A 20,824-nucleotide genomic window follows, 5' to 3' on the forward strand; every position below is an offset into this window, starting at 1 on the left:
TGCAAAATTGATGACTACTAATACTACTGAGCTACTAATACTCAACAAGAGAAAATAGGACTGGTAGGTAGGCTCTCTGAAATCTATAAGTTGCCTTGTGCAACAGATTGTGGTACATACCAATGATAATTGCTGCACTAGTGAGTTGTAGAACTTTAAAAATTAGTTTTGACAGCTCACTAATACATTGAGCTTGTGCGTGGGTGTTTGCTAATTATTTATGTAAACATCTAGTCTAATATAGCATAATGTACGCTTAGTCACAACAAAGGAGTCGTTCTACCAGGTGTCGTCGTTCATTCTACTAGGGGAGCTGTAAACAGCAAAGGAATCGTTCTACTTGGGGTCATGTAAAAAACACTTGACAGTTTTCCTGCCAAATGTATCAGTTGCATAGTTGTGCTATGGTGCACTATAGAAAATACCTGACACTAGTACTGTTTCATGTTGGGTTAGTTTGTCCTTCCCTAGTTTTATCAAAAACAATGTTTGCTTAGTCACAACAAAAGAGTTGTTCTACCTCGGGTGTTGTAAAGAACACTCGACAGTTTTCCCTTCAATTGCTAATACCACTTAAAAATACATTTGTCAATAAAGCAAAACCAAAAATGCAAATATAGTATGAACCAAGTGATGACAGAAAAAGTTTGAAATCTGTACACCTTAATTCACTTTGACCTTTGTCAAAAAAGGCAGATTTCAAAGTTACACAATGCTGCTTCAACCTCCTTAAAATTAATTAGGTGTCCACATCTCTATTTTATAGCTGTTACACAATGCAAAGTTTATAAAGTTCATCTCTAAAATGCCAGATATGAAAACTTCACCTCCATTTTCATTGACATGCTGGCAGGAAGACAGTAAGATGACCTTCACAGGCAAGGCTGATACCTGATGCTCTGAGTACCCGCAATCATACACTCAAGCTATTGTTAGTAAGTTATCATCAAGCTGTTTGTTATTGATCGTTTGTCATGAAAAGTTTTCTATTCTAGGACGAGATAATATAACTATCCGAACCAACATAAAACATCAAATTGAATTTTTTTTATCTTGTTCTATTTTGACATGCTTAGTTTGTGTACCTTTGCTTAGCTTGTGGGAACTAATTTGATATTACTGGTTTAGGTACAAGTGAAGGTGTTAAGCTACTGTAAGCAATACTGATATTTACAAGTAAAAGTTACTTCTTTATTCCATAAATCAAACAATTAAAATACAGAACTATTAAAATTCTAAATAATATTGATGACAAAAGGCTAGTATAGCCAATGGAAGTTACATCCTTACTCGAACGGTCGTCCATGTTTGTTTGCTGGGTCTTGAACCGCTGTGAAGCTCGACAGTCAAACCAGATTCATGACAGTCCAAAGGTAGAAAGTTTTGGCATGTGGTGGGAAAAAAGAGACTCCACAAACAGGAGAAAGCGAGGCTCCTCAGCAGACAGAGAGGAGAGCATCTAAGCAGGCGTCGGAGTGAAGGCTAAATCAATGGATCTGTTCTCGTTTATAGATTTCTAGCCTGTGGCAGAGCTAGTCTGTGGCAGGGCTAGTCTGTGGCAGGGCTAGTCTGTGGCAGTAGGTTGAGTGTTAAGGTTCAATCCTTTATGTCAGGAGTGTGAATATATCTTGTTTGCGTAAGTCTTCAGCTGGTGTACGTAATGTAGACAGGTAAGGTGGAGCTCGTAACTTACTCCTGGTATCTCGACTGTGTCTGACAGAGAATGGCAGATTCGTATACGTGTAATCCTTTGACTCGTTTCCAATGTATCTTTAGTGGTTTTCTGGTAGTTGTTGGTAGATTTAGTTGTTTCCACAATCCTTTGATGGTTTCTCCAACTGATTAATATTTCTTGAATTTATCTTTTTTCTTTTTGAGATTTCTAATTTGCTTTTGACATTTTCTAATTATTGGATCTTTTGATGTGTTGGGCGTCTTGCTGCTTGTACATATTGTACGCTTATTCTGTGGTCTGGTTGCATTCCCTATTGGTATGGTGTTTTTCTGATATTTCTATACAACAGCAGTTAGCTTTTATAAATTTTTGCAAGATTTGTTTTGCTACTTTGGGGCAATTATGTCAACATCTAGTCAAATATAACTTAATGCTACATGTCCCCAACAAAGGAGGCATCCTACTAGGAACGCTGCAGAGGACGTTCGGATCATTAATAGAAACGATTTCTAGGCCTAAAAGTTTAGGCTGTATAGTAATGCCATGGTGGAGTATAGCGGGGGAGTTGGGATGCGTATCGCTCTTAGCATTAGAAGCTATGCTAGTTTCTATTAACTTATCTGCGTTTTTGGTTGAATTCAGATGAAGTTTCATAGAACACTCACTACCTGTTGGTTTATTTTTCATCACTAAAATGTTCAGTAATTATATGTCTAGGAATTCTACAGTAATGTTGGCTTTACCTGTCACTACAGCTATTAAACTATTAGCACCTAAGAGTACTGTGTAAATGTTCGGTTTTATAGCTTTGGTTAGCAAAAAGAATTAAAAGTTGCTACTCTTCTGTAAAAATAGAAAATTGGTAAACGTTGCAATATGTAGTTCCCTGCATGACTAGAGCTATTATTGTACATACCGTACTTGTTTTTCTTATGTAAATTGTTAAATTGCTGTTGAATATCTTTTGAATATGCCAAATGAAGACTAAAGCTGATGAAATGTAAGTCTACTAACATATGCTTGTCATGTCTTGGGAATAGACGCGCTGCATTTACAGTCAATATTTTTTAGCGTTTGCAAGCTGAACTTTAAAGATAGGTAAATGTACAGTATTTAAGATATACAATACATGCACTAAAACACAGGCTGGCTTTGAATATAATAGTAGACATCGAGGGAGTTAAAAAGTTAGTAGAATCACTCAACCATGATTATTCAAATAAAAAGGCTGGGAGGCAACCTGCCACGTAAAAGGACGGCTGATAATAAAGGCGCGTGAATTATTCTATAATTGTCCAGCACTAAGCAATCACAAATGTAACTGAGAGTCGTTCACTCATTTCATTGTCAGTCAGCTCAAGCACTGGAAGATAAACAAGTTTACCTCAGCAGCCGTCTACCTTGTATCTTTCCTGCGCTGTTCAAAGACCTTACAAATCGAGAACTGAGTACATTACAGCAGGTAAAGTTTGATCTGATTTCAAGGTAGGTCGTTTTGGTGAAGCCAAAGTTTGTTTGAGCTGTAATTTAGTTGTTATCTCCTCCTTACAACTTATCGCTTGTAATTTATACTAGTAACAGAAAACACTATAAATGTAGAAGGCACTGTTGTTCATTAACCTCTCCTTACAAATATATTAGCATGTAGCTATAATGTAAGTGGTTATTATCTACTTTAATTAGCTGCTATGTTATGAATAACTTATGTACTGTGTATGCGCATCATAGTGATATTTTTGTATATTATTGTACAAATTTTGTGGATTAAATAAGAATTTTGTCATCAGCATTAAATTATATGATGTTTCTCAGCACATGTCAGGTCATACAATACAGCAGGTGCTCCTGTAATATAAAGCAAATTTTGACAATGCCATGTTTGTTGACCGCTATTAGAATTTTCTCTGTTCACAGTAGAGTCATATGAGTGATGGTCAACTTTCATGACTAGCTAACATAAAAGAGATGGATCCGCCAGATAATATTCTAGCAGCACAGTCCCCGAGCAGCTCCAAGTCTCCAAGTGAGGGTTATTGTGTCTTTTAAATAGTTGAGAGGCACACTTCACCATCAAGTAGGAAGATGCTCTGATAGGAATTGTTTAAAGCATATTGTGTTGTAGCTATTTACCTGTTTTAGTATTCAGTGTTATTATAAATAGGTGATCAGTGTAACATAACTCACTCCGGTGAATGTGATATTGCCATTGGTTTTGTGGTGAAACAATGATGTTCTCTCTATTTCCTTACAGTAAACCTATTGTTGTTTTTATTTCTTTTTTTCAGAACTTTTACCCGTAACCTGTCATCTGTTTTATATCTTGTCACATTTTCAAAGGTAACTAAAGTACATTCAAGGAAATATAACCTACCATTTATATTTATGGTTCTCTAGGTAGTTAATCTTACCAAGATGACTCAGATGTTGAAGAAGAGATGGATTCATTAAAACCGGAATCTGAGAGTGACTCAACATTCACAGGTTCGTTTGTATTTATTGTTGATCCTTTATATGGTTTCTGAAAACATCAGGAGTTGTCTGCTCAGCCAAAGGTTTGGCAAGTTGTATAACATACAACATACCATGCAAGTATTCATTTTAAACTTCAAACAATCTTAGTGTAATTTATTATTGTAAGAATTCTAATGTTTTGATGAAGCTGGTTTATTTTACTCTGAATCACTGACTGTGTTTATTTATTACCTTAAAAGCATAACAATCATTGTTTAGTCTTTGCATTACTTGATGTAAAATATTGACTTTTTTATGGAATATGCTAGATAGTTGTTCTGCTCAGCTATTATTTATGGTAAAAAATGTTGATGTAGCAACAATTGTATAGCTAATCATTTACTGTGTATGGAGGAATAGGAGTTGAAAAGTGTTTCTTGATGAGTTGAAAATATTTTGGCACAGAAAAATGTCAGTCAACTTGAAGAGTTATCTGCTCACTCATTGATACAATCAGGTATGTTTTATATAGGACATAACATACAGTGAAACTCGGATAACTCAAACTTCAAGGGACCGAGCAAAAGTGTTCGAATTATCAGAGTGTTCAAGTTATCAGAGCACTGTCACAAGCCATGTATTTACTTATTTATTAGGAGATACATGAACATATACAAACTATAATATAAATCAAAAGCACAAATGGCTTGTTTCAAATTAAATGCTTCTAATGTAAAGTTTAAAACGTTTTCATCAAAAAGTACAGAGATTTTTCTATCACTTGAGATTGGTTTGTTGTTTGAGGTGATGTTATTGCCAGGACGTTTTTAGATTGACATTGGCAAAACTTGATCGTTGCTGAAATGCTCAAAGAAAAGACATCTTTTTCTTTTGAGCGTTTTACCCACGATCAATTTTGCCGATCTTTCTTGAAGTTTATGCAAAGATTACCTTACTTTACCTGGGATTCGTTAAGAGCAACACTCGAGGCGGTTCAATTAAAAGTTTTACGAGGTTTTACGGTACATTGTATATCACTCACGCTTTTTGAATGGATACTTATTGAATGTACACACGTATTTTGTGTTTAGGTCAAACGATGAATAGTTTTTTTTAGCTAAGACAAAGTATACGTTTGATTTCAACAATTTTTAAGACGTTTTAAACATTCAACATTCCGACGTTAATTCAACACGGAATCAACGTCGGAAAACTATTCATCACGGGCTAGCCGGGTCACGCACTCAGTGATTTTCGCCACGCAAATACAAAACAAAAACAACATGCTGTTTTTGTTTTGTATGTGCGTGGCGAAAATCCTTGCGCCCGTGACCCGGCTAACCCGTGGTATTCATCGTATAGCAGTATAATTCAAATTTCACCAAACCTTTAGAACAGTCGTTGACAAAAATATTTTGCCGATGGAGGTAATAACGACGCTTATGAATTACGAAAAGATGAGGTTTACCTCTATGGCTTGGAATAAAGTGATTTTCTAAAGCGATAGCAACCGTTTCGGTAGCCGTTGGGCAAAAAACAGTTCGTTATAACAGTGTTGAATTCGAGTTATATAGAGCCATTTATCATTGCGTGGGAACGGACCAAGCAAATCCAGTCGAGTTAACCATGTGTTCGCTATATCCGAGGGCGAGTTATCCATGTTTCACTGTATATGATAATTTCATGAGAGGTTTATTACATTGGTTCAATTTTTCTCATTGTCACCTAGTGATGTACAAACATTTGGTGTTTCATTGTTAAGTAGAAAATAAATACTTGCAGTTGTTATAACATATTTTTGTTATTTGATTCATTTAATTCTTTGGGTCAATATTATATGCCAATCAGCACTAAAGTGATGCTGAGAACTATTTATATAACGGGGAACTAATGATAAACATAACTTCTTGTGTTTATTTTAAAGCAAAAAATAAATACTTTTAGTTGTTATAAAGTTCTAGCAAGCTGGAAGCCCGGTCATATGTAATAAACAAGTGCACAGTTATTCTAGTTGTTAGGAATGATTAAGTGGCACTGACGGTAGTGCTTGGCTAGAGATCTACATATCTGATTTAACTCCTGTGCAATAGTAACTTTTCCCTCAGGCTCCTAGGGTGGCTTCAGACAGACAGACAGACAGACAGACAGACAGACTGACTGACAGGCAGGACTTTTAGCATTATATAAAAACTGCACAATAGTAGTGATGATAGCTATCTATATTATTGAGAACAACTTTGATGTCTATGTAGTTTGAATATTATTATTTTGTCAAAGTCAAGGAGAGCAGAGTAAATATGCTGTTAAATCATTGTTTAATACGCAGGTTTTCTGCTTTTTTACTAATGCCATTTTGCTCTTTAGGAATGCAGGTGTTTATATTCAGTCATTGTCAAAGAAATCAGAATTTACTGAATAATTTTACCTTGTTATTACTTATCCCACACTCCTTTGTACTTCTCATCAACAAATAATGTTAATAAGGTCATGGAAATCAAGGTAAATATATACATGTATTAGAAAATATGTTTCAAATATCTTTTAATACAGACATGATTCAGTCATTGTCGATAATAATTTGCACTTGACAGTCAGAATACAAAACTTTTTTAATATGCAGATTTCTTTGCTTTTTAGGATTGCAGGTGTTTTTTGTCGAATCATCATTAAAAAAGTCAGAAGTTGCTGAATGATTTTTCTTTGTTATTACTTGTCCCACACTCCTTTGTAATTCTTCCACGCAAATATTGTTACTCCTGACCTACTGCTGCTACCTTATCTCCATGGTAAAACCTTCTAAACAAATAAAAGAGTGGCAAGTTTCTATTTTAGATTCTGTTGCAAAAGAAGCTAATATAAATGACTTAGACACTAAAAAAGCAGGCTAGTACAGATGACTCAGATGCTGTAGCAAGACAACCTAGCACAGGTGACTCAGATGCTGTAGCAAGACAACCTAGCACAGGTGACTCAGATGCTGTAGCAAGACAACCTAGCACAGGTGACTCAAATGCTGTAGCAAGACAACCTAGCACAGGTGACTCAGATGCTGTAGCAAGACAAGCTAGCACAGGTGACTCAGATGCTGTAGCAAGACAACCTAGCACAGGTGACTCAGATGCTGTAGCAAGACAACCTAGCACAGGTGACTCAGATGCTGTAGCAAGACAAGTTAGCACAGGTGACTCAGATACTGTAGCAAAACAAGTTAGCACAGGTGACTCAGATGCTGTAGCAAGACTAGCTAGCACAGGTGACTCAGATGCTGTAGCAAGACAAACTAGTACAGGTGACTCAGATGCTGTAGCAAGACAAACTAGCACAGGTGACTCAGATGCTGTAGCAAGACAAGCTAGCACAGGTGACTCAGATGCTGTAGCAAGACAAACTAGCACAGGTGGTTCAGATGTTGTAGCAAGACAACCTTGCACAGGTGACTCAGATGCTGTAGCAAGACTAGCTAGCACAGGTGACTCAGATGCTGTAGCAAGACAACCTAGCACAGGTGACTCAGATGCTGTAGCAAGACAACCTAGCACAGGTGACTCAGATGCTGTAGCAAGACAACCTAGCACAGGTGACTCAGATGCTGTAGCAAGACAACCTAGCACAGGTGACTCAAATGCTGTAGCAAGACAACCTAGCACAGGTGACTCAGATGCTGTAGCAAGACAAGCTAGCACAGGTGACTCAGATGCTGTAGCAAGACAACCTAGCACAGGTGACTCAGATGCTGTAGCAAGACAACCTAGCACAGGTGACTCAGATGCTGTAGCAAGACAAGTTAGCACAGGTGACTCAGATACTGTAGCAAAACAAGTTAGCACAGGTGACTCAGATGCTGTAGCAAGACTAGCTAGCACAGGTGACTCAGATGCTGTAGCAAGACAAACTAGTACAGGTGACTCAGATGCTGTAGCAAGACAAACTAGCACAGGTGACTCAGATGCTGTAGCAAGACAAGCTAGCACAGGTGACTCAGATGCTGTAGCAAGACAAACTAGCACAGGTGGTTCAGATGTTGTAGCAAGACAACCTTGCACAGGTGACTCAGATGTTGTAGCAAGACTAGCTAGCACAGGTGACTCAGATGCTGTAGCAAGACAAACTAGCACAGGTGGTTCAGATGTTGTAGCAAGACAACCTAGCACAGGTGACTCAGGTGCTGTAGGAAGACAAGCTAGCATGGGTGACTCAAATGCTGTAGCAGGACAAGCTAGCAAAGCTGACTCATATGTTGAAGCAGGACAATCTGGCACAGGTGATGCAAAGGCTGTAGCAAGACAAGCTAGCAAAGCTGACTCATATGTTGGAGGAAGACAAGCTGGCACAGATGATGCAACTTCTGGAATAATTTTTTCTGTACAAAAAGCAAGCATTTGTATTCTGCTAGCTAAAGAGATGAAATGCATGCCCGCTATTTCCATTGAAACTTGCGACCATTTTAACTTCTGCAATCATGATTTTATTTCATCATCCTTTTATAAAGTATTCAAATGGCAGTTCATTTTATTTGGAGTTTTTTACCCATGAGTTAAGTTTTAACAATATTCTAGAAATCGCCTATAGATTGACAATTTCTGTCTACCATTTTATCAACGGCTTAATCTATTACATAGTTTACTCCTTTTGCAGGTTCAGATGAGGATGCTTTGAGCGGAGTGTCAACAATGGACTTGCTTGAATGGTTGAAATCTCTCTCCAAGCTCTGTCCACACGTTTTTGATATTTCACTCTGTATTCTTCCGATCGATAAAACTTTGAAAGAAAAATTGGTAGAAATATTTGTCGACTTTATTGCTAAGCAACAGAATTACCGAGAACGAACTAGGGAAATCACCAAAGGTTGGGACAAAACAGAGCAATTAGTAAATGCACTTGGCTTATTAAAAACTTTTACTTTAAAAAACATCAGAGAATGGAAACAATCAAATCGTGATGAGATTCAGAGATCAATAAATAGAACTTCAAGTGCTCAGAGAAAAATGCTGCGGCAGTCACTTGGAAATGCATTAAAGGAGGAAAAAGGAGGTAGTTTTTTTCTTCCAGGAGATAAATTTTTCTTCCAAGAAAAATCTCTGAAGAATCCGCAGGAGATTTTGGAAATGGAGGCCGATCTACAAAAGAATGCAATTGAAATCTTGCCAAATTGTGAGAAAAGAATTTTGACATTAATTAAAGACGAACTGGCCACCATGTTTCCTGGCTTAGACAACTTCAGGAATGAATTGATAGATCTCTTCGGTAGACATCCAGCAGAAGAGATTGACATCAAAACTTTGCTAAAAGCAAAATTCAAAAGTGAGTTGAGATTTTTGTTTGATGTTCTACATAGAATCATAGGTTCGAAGACATCTCTATCAGGCATGGAAAACTCGGAACCTTTAGTCGCCGCTTTCAAGGCTGCATATGAACAAATAGGACAATTCAAATCATGGTTGGAAGAACAAGCTGGGAAAATGCTTTCATCAGATCATACTACATATTTGGTTGAAAAGTTACTTGATCAAGGTAAAACTAAAGATGACGCAAACACAATCGTAACTGGTCTTCTAAAAGATTTTAACAAACGTGACGAAACTGAAGAGGTGTTAACTACATTTGCTGAAATTTCAAAAAGTGGTACTCAGGGTCGCAATGAAGCCGAGTTTCTAGAGAAATGGAATGAATATGAAAAAGCTCATCAAGATGCAAAAGAGAATGCCATTCTAATTTTGTCATCATGCGATTCAAAGTTACATGAAGACTTGAGTAAAAATTTGGACAAGACAATCACTATCACCGGCAAGGCAATAAAAAGGTTTCAAAATTTTTTTACAGAACCTCATGAAATTACCCCACACAGTGTTGAAAAGCTTTTGATGGAAGAAGATGAAAAGGACGAGTTTTATGAAGCCCTCTTTGCAGTTCTTTACCAACCGGCTTCTAAGGATAAGGAGATAGAACGTTCGCTTCAAGTAGCCCGCCAATCGGCTTGTAAGGATGGAGAGAAAAAATTGCCTCAATGTGCTCGACAGTACAAAAAGGCTGTAGAGTCATGCTTGAGTGAAACCTTACTCCACTGTGATGAGGCTTTCCTTGAGCTATTCATAAATGAGCTGAAAACACATGCAATTTCTAAAGCAATTTTCGCTGTACCTTTTACCACCCGGTCGGCAAATTCAACAGCAATGAAGAGAGAGAAAGTTACATCAAAGCAGTAAAAGAATTGTTTAAAGATCTGCCCGATCAACAAAAGGTAGCTTTATCAGCAGGTTTATGGTGGCACTCAGAGAGTTGACCAGAAATTTATAAATAAGGGCAAACTAGAGAATTCTGCCACTATTATTGTAATAATTACTAGCCTTGTACTTGGGCTTTTCAGATTGTGTTCATAACTTGAGTTTGTACAAACCTACAAATCTTGTATCCTGATCTGTGGTTAATTTGTTTACGGTGGCACGCAGAGAGTTTGCAAGAAACTTCTAAATAGTGTCAAACCTCGAAATCACTCAACTATTATTGTAATAATTAATTACATGGCATGGATTTGGGCTTTCTAGATTGTGTTCATAATTTGAGTTTGTACAAACCTACTTATCTTACATTTTGTATCCTGATCTGTGGTTAATTTGGCCGTTAGCAACATGTTTGTGTATGCTGTAGGAGGTCGAAGACATACTTCTTGTTGCTGGTTCTACGGAAGCAGCGAAATACATCGAATACTGCATTGGGTATGTTTATTTAAAATACTTGTATTAGTAACTGGTGATTCATAGCTTGTGGTGAAGTATTTTTTCACCACTTTATACATTAATGTTCAATGAAGTGCATGTAATTGTACTATTATTGCACTCCTGCACCAAAGAGTCTGCTCAGGTCACTCATTAAGTCATGCATGGGCAGGTTTGCTGTAGCTCCGCCTATTTTTATTAGCAATGTCCCTTAGTTTTTACATGAAGTTTAATAACACTATACTCAGCCCTTGTGCTAAAATCACTGTTAAACTGTTTATAAAACCCTTCATTCTGCCAAACTGAAAATGTAGCATACTCCTTTTCATGGTTTACCTTCTGCAAGATATTGTAAAGGCCTGGCCCCGATAGCTGAGCCAGCTTTACTATCCTAACAAGCAGGTGCAGCCTGAACTCTGGGCCTTCCCCTTGTCGGGCCTGCCTGACACACCTGGTGGTCTGATCAGGCCGTGGCTGTTGCCCAACCCCAGGCTCGCTCGGAACCCTAATACAGCCTGCTCTCTGAGTCCCTATCGTTGGCTAGTCTAGATCTCGGGCTAGCTTACTGTAGGGCCTGATCTCTTATGCTATTGCATCTCCGATCAGGTCCAGTCGTAGCATAGCCCAACCCCTAGCCTTCCTTAGGTATCTTTCAGGCGGTTCTTACCCGGAGTCAGACCAGTTCTGGTTGAATGGTCCTGTCTAAACCATCCAGGCAAGCATGAACGTAATAAGTTCGTGTGAGTGAAGTTTAGTCTATTTATTATATATATATAATCATGAACACATGTACAACATCAGCATCAAGTTCGCAACTATCCCCACGAGGTGGCTTGCGCCTCCTCATTATATACTGGCCTTTCTTCGCCCACTTCTAATCGTGCCCATAAAAGGAGTGTAATGATTCTTACATAACAATACACGACCTAGTTACGGCAGGCCTGTGTGGCAGGCTTAGATATAAAGTGTTACATAACAAAGGTATAAAGAATGCGTATGTAAGGTTATAACAGTTGAACACAGATATCTAAAGATGGCATAAATAGTATATTTGTCCAGTCCTCCACGCTATAATGTGACCTTGTTTTACTAAAAATATTATACTTGCCTGAAGCTATTTTATAAATCGAGGGTTTCTAGTATGAATTGCTGACACTGATGTAGACTGCATAGAGCAGATGCTTGGACACATAATTGAATGTTTTTTAATTTATATGGTGACATCTCAGAGTTTGTTAACTAAATATAAAATATGATTCATTTGTAGTTTCATAATCATGTTACTGGCTTAGGTTTGTGAAGAGAACTAGAACTGTGATTGACTCAAATATATTTAATAGACATTTGTTTTGCAAGTAGTATAAAAAATGGAGAGCAAATCAATACATTTATAGAACATCGATACCTGATCACTATACAGAAAATGTATATGTACTTTTAGGTTAGTTGAGGAGAATGAGAGGAACAAAGAGGAAATTAGGTAAGATTTTTACTGGCAGCTCATTTATCGTTTTACATATTATTTCATCAGTCAATTAAATTTCATTGTACAAATACTTTATTAATATTATGATATGATTTAATATTCTGTATTTCTGTATAGTATTAGTACTCTTATTAACAACTAGCTGCAGAGATGTTTATAAGGCTGTAAAAGATTATTCATAATCTTAACAAAATCTTAAAGGTTGACTTGTAACAAAATTCACATTACAGTTATTTGGTAACAAAAGATTCACCATGTCTTACTCTGTTGTGTTGTAGGTGCAAAATAGGTGAAAATGTGATTACAAGCTCTTAAAAGCTCAAAAACGAACAGTTTATCGCAGCCAAACAAGACCGCCATAGTATGGATTCTCTTTCCAAAACGGCTCAAATGGGACGTAGTTGTACAAGATGGCTTCTGTTTACACTTTCAAGCAACCCCATTCGTCAAAATATTTTCACGAATATACTTCACGCATTCAATAAAACCACATCTATTGTTCTTACGTGTCTATTTTATCGTCATTGTAATGCTGTCACTTTCAGCACTGATATCCTATAACCTATCGTAAAAAATCGTTTAAATTTTCAACCTTAGCTCAAAGGAGTACATATCAATAATCTGATAAACATGACGAGCCTGTTGGTCACATGTGACAATCAAAAAATGCTGCAAAAATTATTCGTGAAGTATGGGTCACATGATCAGATTACGACTAGAGGATTAGACCAAGCCGAAACAAAACTGTAAAGTAGCAAGCATCTATATTTGATACGGGGTCTTCGGTAAAACCTGAAGCGTTTGTCATAAACTAGGGCTACGAGAAGTTTTATATTGAGCCTTTTATTGGCCTTTCGATTCTCGTGAGAACACCACATGACAAAACAATAACCAAATGTAATGAATACGTCAGAGAAATAAACTGATTCCAATCTACGGCGGCTTTTCGTTTTTGAGCTTTTAAGAGCTTGTAATCACATTTCCACATATTTTGCACCTACAACACAACAGAGTAAGACATGGTGATACCAAATAACTGTAATGTGAATTTTGCTGCAAGTCAACCTTGAACAATTCAATTTTCAACTTATTTGCATCCTATGTCATATCAATTCAATTTTAAATTCATTGCAAAACATCACATTTCAATCCTCAATCCTTTAGCCATCCTAAGTTCAATTCAACTCTCACCAATAAACAAAATCAATACTCAATCAAATCAAGCTAGGACCTTGAATCAGGTCAATCTTTTATCCAGACGTCGCGGTAGATGTACGCGACAAAAAAAACAAGACGGTAGTGTTTGCAAGTGGTAAGGGGTCATCCTGACACTACATGTCATGAAGCGGCAATAGAAGAGTACGCCTCGGTGTCATCGGTAGCATTCTTGACCGACATGTTGATGTGACGGAGTACAACGCCGAAACATCCTTTTACCTCAGTTTACTGCTTTACTCCAGCAAGAAAGGCTTTCCACGCAACACCAGCAGCCACTTCACAAATCACTTCAAGCGGAGTCTGAGAATAGATGGTAGAAATAGGAGACTGAACTGACCAGCTTGCAGTTTCTCAACAACTGGCACAATGTAACCGGAGGAAACATCTTCCTTGAAATGTGGAAGGAGGACAGAGGCAACAGTGACCCACTTCACGCAGTCTCTGAACTACTCTACAGAACAGCAATGATTGTTGTACCCATCGGCAGGTACAACAGCGTCTCTGAGATTGTGGTGCAATTACCACCGAGCTCAATCCTCCCGATCTGAACAAGGCAGTGTTACTGACCCACCACAGGGCTACCAGCCTCTTCATTAAAGGAGTCTGCAATGATGAATATTATTTATTGTTTTTATTATCATTATTTCCCTTTTTTAGCGTATTACTATTAGCAACTATAAGTATATTCTACACATTCACGTGTAACCAATCAGATTAAAGCAAAAGTAGTTTTGTTTTAGAACTGACCAATTAGAATAAATTAAAAAACACTTCGAAGATGATCAGAATGAATAGCAATAAAATTTCACATGTTGAGCCGATCACAGAGCTTAGCACAAAATGATTGATTAGAAGTCAGAAGCTACTCGATGCTGATTGGTCAATCCTTGAAATACTGAATTCTGATTGGTGTCTCCCATTCAGTCACCCTTTTACGTCTGATATTCATTTGAGTGTGAATAGTATATTTCCAAGCTTTGTTTGCTCATCACTGATATGTGAATATTTAATACTTGCAATAGACTTTAGTAAACATGCGTAAGTAGATGAATCTTATCACAGTCTAAGTAACAAGGTTAAAAGATGGACAAATACAAGTGTTTTATTTGATCTTTAATTGTGCTACTTTCTTTGATGGGACATACAAAGAACGGTCAGAGAGTTCTTTTTGAATGAGGTTAATTTATATACAGTATCGGTACTAAAACTGGTACACCTGGTTTCATGTGTAGCTGTAGGTCTACCAGACTTCACTACTTACCAGACTTGTTGTGGAGATGACTTTTACATGAATGTTTTTGTTAGAAAGTTGCTGTGATCATCAATCAAAGTTTGGCACCTGTTTTCAGCTACAACAAAAGATCTCAAAAAGGGATGTGTGACAATATAAAGTATTTAGCACTTTTACCTTCTTGTTATTAGCAAATAGCAAACTAATTGTGCTATACAAACTTCAGCAAAGAAATGAAATTTTATAATTTCAGGAACCTTAAAGCGCAGGTGCATGAATGGAAAGAGAACAGTAAAACTCAAGCTCAAATCATTGATGAAAAAGATCAAAAAGTGCAACGAGTGATTGAGAGCAAGAGAGTATTGTCGAATGCTGTACACGACCTTAGAGAGATGGCTACAGAGATGATAGCAAAGTGCGATGATCTCGACTCTCACCTGGTATATAGCTGAAAACACAAGTAATAATTTATTTCGGTTGGTTTGAGGGTTCTCCTACCAATGCCCAACATTGCTAAGGAAAGATAACTTCATCTAGTAATTATCTGCTCTCATTGGAATATTTAGCAGAGCGATTTTTACTAACTCTTATAGTTTAAGCTTCTTTTATTATTCTTGTTATATTCATATCTTGTTTTTCTCTTGTTTATTATTAATAGACACTTATAGGAGTGTTTTCCCTTTCTGACTATATTGTACTGTGTGCGTGGTTGTTCATCCATTATATATATTATTATTTGTACGGACATAAACACTCTGCTACATGTCACCCTATCATCACATTATTTATAAACCCGACCTACAGTGCTCATTAAAGCTGATTAAAGCTTGCAGTGTCTTCAGCTAGCAATAGAGTATTCATAATCATAGAGATAACCAGTCAAACAAGAGCGAGGTGTATGCACAGTGTAGAACAGCAGTGTAATTGTGTGACAGTTTGATTCGGTGTAAATACAACTGACGGTTGACTATTACTAGATGGTGAATGGAAGATAAAGTGCTGAATACAAACATATATCATACATTTTTGTGATAGTGTCAACAACAATCATCTCCCTTGATTTTTCCAAAAAGGATGCAGGAAAAATTGATGATTTGCTCATCAGCATTTGAGTTACAAATACTAAACAAGAGAGAATAGGACTGGTAGGTAGGATCTCTGAAATCTAATAAGTTGTCACATGCAACAGCTTGTGGTACATACCAGGGATAACTGTTGCCCATGTGAGTTGTAGAACTTTCAAAGTTAGTTTAGACAGCTCCCTACTATGTAGAGCTCGTCTGGAAGGTTGCCAATTATTTATGTAAACATCTAGTCTAATATAGCATAATGTTTGCTTAGTCAAAATAAAGGAGTCGTTCTACCAGGTGTCGTCGTTCATTCTACTAGGGGGTCTGTAAACAGCAAAGGAATCGTTCTACTTGGGGTCTTGTAAAAAACACCTGACAGTTTTCCTGCCAAATGTATCAGTTGCATAGTAGTGCTATGGTGCACTATATAGAATACCTGACACTAGTACTGTTTCATGTTTGGTTAGTTTGTCCTTCCCTAGTTTTATCTAACACAATGTTTGCTTAGTCACAACAAAGGAGTCGTTCTACCGGCGGGGAGAAGGGGTCACTATAAAAAACACTTGACAATCTTTCTTTCAATTTTTATTACCAATTGAAAATACGTCCGTCATTAAAACTAAAAATACAAATATAGTATGAACCTAAAGATGACAGCATAAGTTCAAAAGTCAGTTGACCTTATTTCACCTTGACCTCAGTCAGAAAAGTCTGATTCCAAAGTTACAATTTGCAGCTTCAATCTCATTTAAAATCAGTGAGGGACTAAAAACTGTTACACAATGCAAATTTAATAAAGTGCCATAAGGTACAATAAAAGTCGGTTATAAAAACACTTCACCTCCGTTTTCATTGACATGCTGGCAGGAAGACAGTAAGATGACCTTCACAGGCAAGGCTGATACCTGATGCTCGGAGTACCCGCAATCATACACTCAAGCTATTGTTAGTAAGTTAACATCAAGCTGTTTGTTATTGATCGTTTGTCATGAAAAGTTTTCTATTCTAGGACGAGATAATATAACTGTATGGACACAAGTGGCAGTTGGCTTTGATGAACCTTTAAAAAAATTGTTTTGTTATTTTAAAAACAAGGCAATAATTTAAAGTAAGTCAACATCTAGTCAACTATAACATAATGCTGCATGTCCCTAAAGAGAAGGCGTCCTACTAGGAACGCTGCAGAGAACGCTGATCATTAATGGCAATGATTACCAAGCCTAAAAGGTTAGGCTGCATGGTTATGCTACGGTGCAGTATGGAGGGTGGGGTGCCCATATTGCTATTAGCATTAGAAGTGATGCGAGTTTCTATTTCTATTTTCCTGTGCTGTGCTCCTGGTTGAATTCAGATGAAGCTTCAAAGAATCTGTTGGTTTATCGTTCATCACTAAAATGTTCAGTAATTATATGTCTAGGAATTCTACAGTAATGTTAGCTTTATATGTTACTACAGCTATTAAACTATTAGTACTCAAGAGTACTGTGTAAACGTTCTGTTTTATAGCTTTGTCATAGCAAATAGAATTATAAGCTGCTATGCTTCTGGAAGGATAGAAAATTGCTAAACATTGCAACAGACATTGTTCCCTACATGGCTAGGAGTTTTTCTGTACATGCACTACTTGTCTTTCTTATGTATGTAAATTGTCCAATTGCTGTTGAATATTGTGGAAACATGTTAAATGGAGACTAAAGCTGATGAGATGCTTACTAGCATATGATGTTCACGTCTTGAGAATAGTCTTGCTGCATTTACAGAAAATCTTTTTAGTGTTTTCAAGTTGAGCTTTCAAGAGATTTAGATGTACAGTATTTAGGATATACAATACATACATCATGCTTTACAACACAGGCCTGCTTTGAATATTATAGTAGAACTTGTAGGAGTTAAAAAGTTAGAGTCACACTCAACTATGATTGGTCAAATAAAAAGGCTGGGGGACAACCTGCCACGCAAAGAACGGCTGATAATAAAGACGCATGAATTGTTTTATTGTCCTACATTAACCAATCACAAGCGTATCTGAGAGTTGTTCACTCATTTCACTGTCAGCCAGCTCAAGCACTGGAAGATAAACAAGGTTGCCTCAGAAGCCGTCTACCTTGTGTCTTTCCCGTGCTGTTAAGAGACCTTATGAATAGAGAACTGAGTACATTACAGCAGGTAAATTTGGATCTGACTTTAGGGTAGGCCTTTTTGATGAAGCCAAAGTTTGTTTGAGCTATAATTTAGTTGTTATCTCCTCCTCATAGCTTATTGTTTGTAATTTATATTAGTAACAGAAAACTGTACAAATGTAGAAATTAATTTTGTTTGTTTTCCTTTCCTTACAAATGCATGTAGCATGTAGCCATATCGTGAATGGTTGTTGCCTACTTTCAACTAGCTGCTATGTCATGAACAACTTCTGTACCTTATATGCGCATCATAGTGATCTTTTTGTATATTATTTTACTAATTTTGTGTATTAAATAAGAATATTGCCATCAGCATTAAATTATATGATGTTACTCAGCACATATCAGGTTATACAATACAGTAGACGCTCCCATAATAGACACAGTAGACGCTTTCGTAATATAAAGCTTCCTTAAAGGTTGACTTAAATAATATTCATAATTTATAATAATATTCAATAATTATTCATAATACGCAATAAAATTCACATTACAGTTATTTGGTATCAAAAGATTCACCATGTCTTACTCTGTTGTGTTGTAGGTGCCAAATATGTGGAAATGTAATTACAAGCTGTTAAAAGCTCAAAAACGAACAGTTAATCGCAGCCATACGAGACCGCCGTAGTTTGGATTCTCTTTCCAAAGCGGCTCAAATGTGGGGTAATTGTGAGAGATGGTTTCTGTTTACACTTTCATGTAACCTTATTCATCGAGATATTTTCACAAATATACTTCACGCATTCAATAAAACCATGTATATTGTTCTTACGCGTCTGTTTTATCGTCATTGTAATGCTGTCACTTTTAACACTGATATCTTATAACTTACCGTAAAAGTTAGTTTAATTTTTTAACCTTACCTCGAAGGAGTACATATCATTGTCTGATAATCATGACGAGCCTGTTGGTCACCTGTGATAATCGAAAAGTGCTGCAAAAATTATTTGCAAAGTATTGGGTCACATGATCAGATTACGACTTGCCGATTAAACCAGGCCGAAACAAGACTGTAAAGTAGCGAGAATCTATATTTGTTACGGGGTCTTCGGTAAAACCCGAAGTGCTTGTCATAAACTAGTGCTACGATAAGTTTTATATTGAGCTTTTATTCGCTTTTCAATTCACGTGAGAACATTCGTGACAAAACAATAAACAAATTTCATGGCTACGTCATCGAAATAAAGAGATTCCAATCTACGGCGGCTTTTCGTTTTTGAGCTTTTAAGAGCTTGTAGTCACATTTCCACATATTTGGCACTTACAACACAACAGAGTAAGGCATGGTGAATCTTTTGATACCAAATAGATGTAATGTGAATTTTATTGCAAGTCATAAAATATAAAAACTTTATGTAAAGCTTTTGTTTCGGATTACGTAAAAAAATCCATATCAGGTAAAGCATCATGTCAGTGCAAATTCTTCAATTTTAATGGCGGTAATCTGATAATTAACTCTAAAAAAATCGTTTTTTCTCTTGCCACACTTAGGAGAGAAAACGATGTATAGGGTATCTCTATTATATATACTAGTACCCTGATAGTCTAGTGTGCTGTCAGAGATTGTCATGTATGCTGATAAAGTACAGGGCATAAGTAGCTGTATAACATATAGAGGTATCTCTATTATATACACTAGTACCCTGGTAGTATATAGCGTGTTGTGAGAGATTGTGATGTGTGCTGATAAAGTACAGAGAATAAGTAGCTGTATAACATATAGAGGTATCTCAATTATATATACTAATACCCTGGTAGTCTAGTGTGCTGTGAGAGATTGTCGTGTGTGCTGATAAAGTACAGAGAATAAGTAGCTGTATAACATATAGAGGTATCTCAATTATATATACTAATACCCTGGTAGTCTAGTGTGCTGTGAGAGATTGTCATGTGTGCTGATAAAGTACAGAGAATAAGTAGCTGTATAACATATAGAGGTATCTCAATTATATATACTAATACCCTGGTAGTCTAGTGTATTGTGAGAGATTGTCATGTATGCTGATAAAGTACAGAGAATAAGTAGCTGTATAACATATAGAGGTATCTCTATTATATATACTAATACCCTGGTAGTCTAGTGTGCTGTGAGAGATTGTCATGTATGCTGATAAAGTACAGAGAATAAGTAGCTGTATAACATATAGAGGTATCTCAATTATATATACTAGTACCCTGGTAGTCTAGTGTGCTGTGAGAGATTGTCATTTGTGCTGATAAAGTACAGGGAATAAGTTGCTGTATAACATATAGAGGTATCTCTATTATATATACTAGTACTCTGGTAGTCTAGTGTGCTGTGAGAGATCATCAGGAAGCCGATATAGAAAAGAGAATAAGTAGCAGCACAATTATTCAGAAATACCATGAGGTGATGCAGGTGTTTGAGTGTCAGCTTACCAATCTGAATGTCACAAGTTGGAGTATCATTAAAACCAAGGTTCCATCCTAACCTCTAACCCAAGCTTCAGACAAACAGACAGACAGACGCTGATTTCATCATAGTAAAAATCTCTTTGTTTAGACTTCTTTAGACTTATCTTTGTTTCACTTAACTTTAGACATATGGAATTTTTTTGTTTTTTCTTAGCACCATAGATCTTTTTGTGAAGAAAAACGGGAAAAAATATATTCATATCGACCTTGAAGGTGTACACTCGTCTTAATTTCAAAAAGTTTAATATAAAGCCAAATGCACGGAATTAGAAAAAAGAACACAATCATTAAACAAACCAAAAATGTCATTGTTACTGTACAGCCATTAAATTGAAAAGCCAAGTTTAGTTTTTTTGAAGGGCCA

The 20,824-nt window shown here is 36.7% G+C and overlaps 1 protein-coding gene across 3 annotated transcripts; it reads left to right on the forward strand.

The window, feature by feature from the left end:
* Positions 1–829: 829 nt before the first annotated feature.
* Positions 830–15,547, forward strand: LOC137405914 (uncharacterized). Of its 3 annotated transcripts, none has more exons than XM_068092378.1 (9): positions 830–935; positions 3,027–3,137; positions 3,590–3,698; positions 4,070–4,156; positions 8,762–9,637; positions 9,947–10,364; positions 10,772–10,839; positions 12,281–12,319; positions 15,028–15,547. In XM_068092378.1, exons 4-6 carry the CDS (start codon positions 4,111–4,113, stop codon positions 10,327–10,329), a joined length of 1,305 nt encoding a protein of 434 aa, XP_067948479.1. In that variant the 5' UTR covers positions 830–935; positions 3,027–3,137; positions 3,590–3,698; positions 4,070–4,110; the 3' UTR covers positions 10,330–10,364; positions 10,772–10,839; positions 12,281–12,319; positions 15,028–15,547. The 3 variants fall into 3 exon arrangements, with proteins under 3 accessions (XP_067948479.1, XP_067948480.1, XP_067948478.1); XM_068092379.1 differs by having other exon boundaries at positions 8,762–9,427; XM_068092377.1 differs by having other exon boundaries at positions 8,762–10,364.
* The last annotated feature ends 5,277 nt before the right edge of the window (positions 15,548–20,824 follow it).

This window comes from Watersipora subatra, chromosome 10, assembly GCF_963576615.1.
Source record: "Watersipora subatra chromosome 10, tzWatSuba1.1, whole genome shotgun sequence".
In the NCBI taxonomy this organism is placed as follows: domain Eukaryota; kingdom Metazoa; phylum Bryozoa; class Gymnolaemata; order Cheilostomatida; family Watersiporidae; genus Watersipora; species Watersipora subatra.

Excerpts from the sequence above, each read along its gene's own strand:
- LOC137405914 (XM_068092377.1), top strand. The coding sequence starts at position 4,111 with ATGGATTCATTAAAACCGGAATCTGAGAGTGACTCAACATTCACAG. Across the intron at positions 4,157-8,761 it reads GAGTGACTCAACATTCACAG|GTTCAGATGAGGATGCTTTG; the intron begins GTTCGTTTGTAT and ends CTCCTTTTGCAG.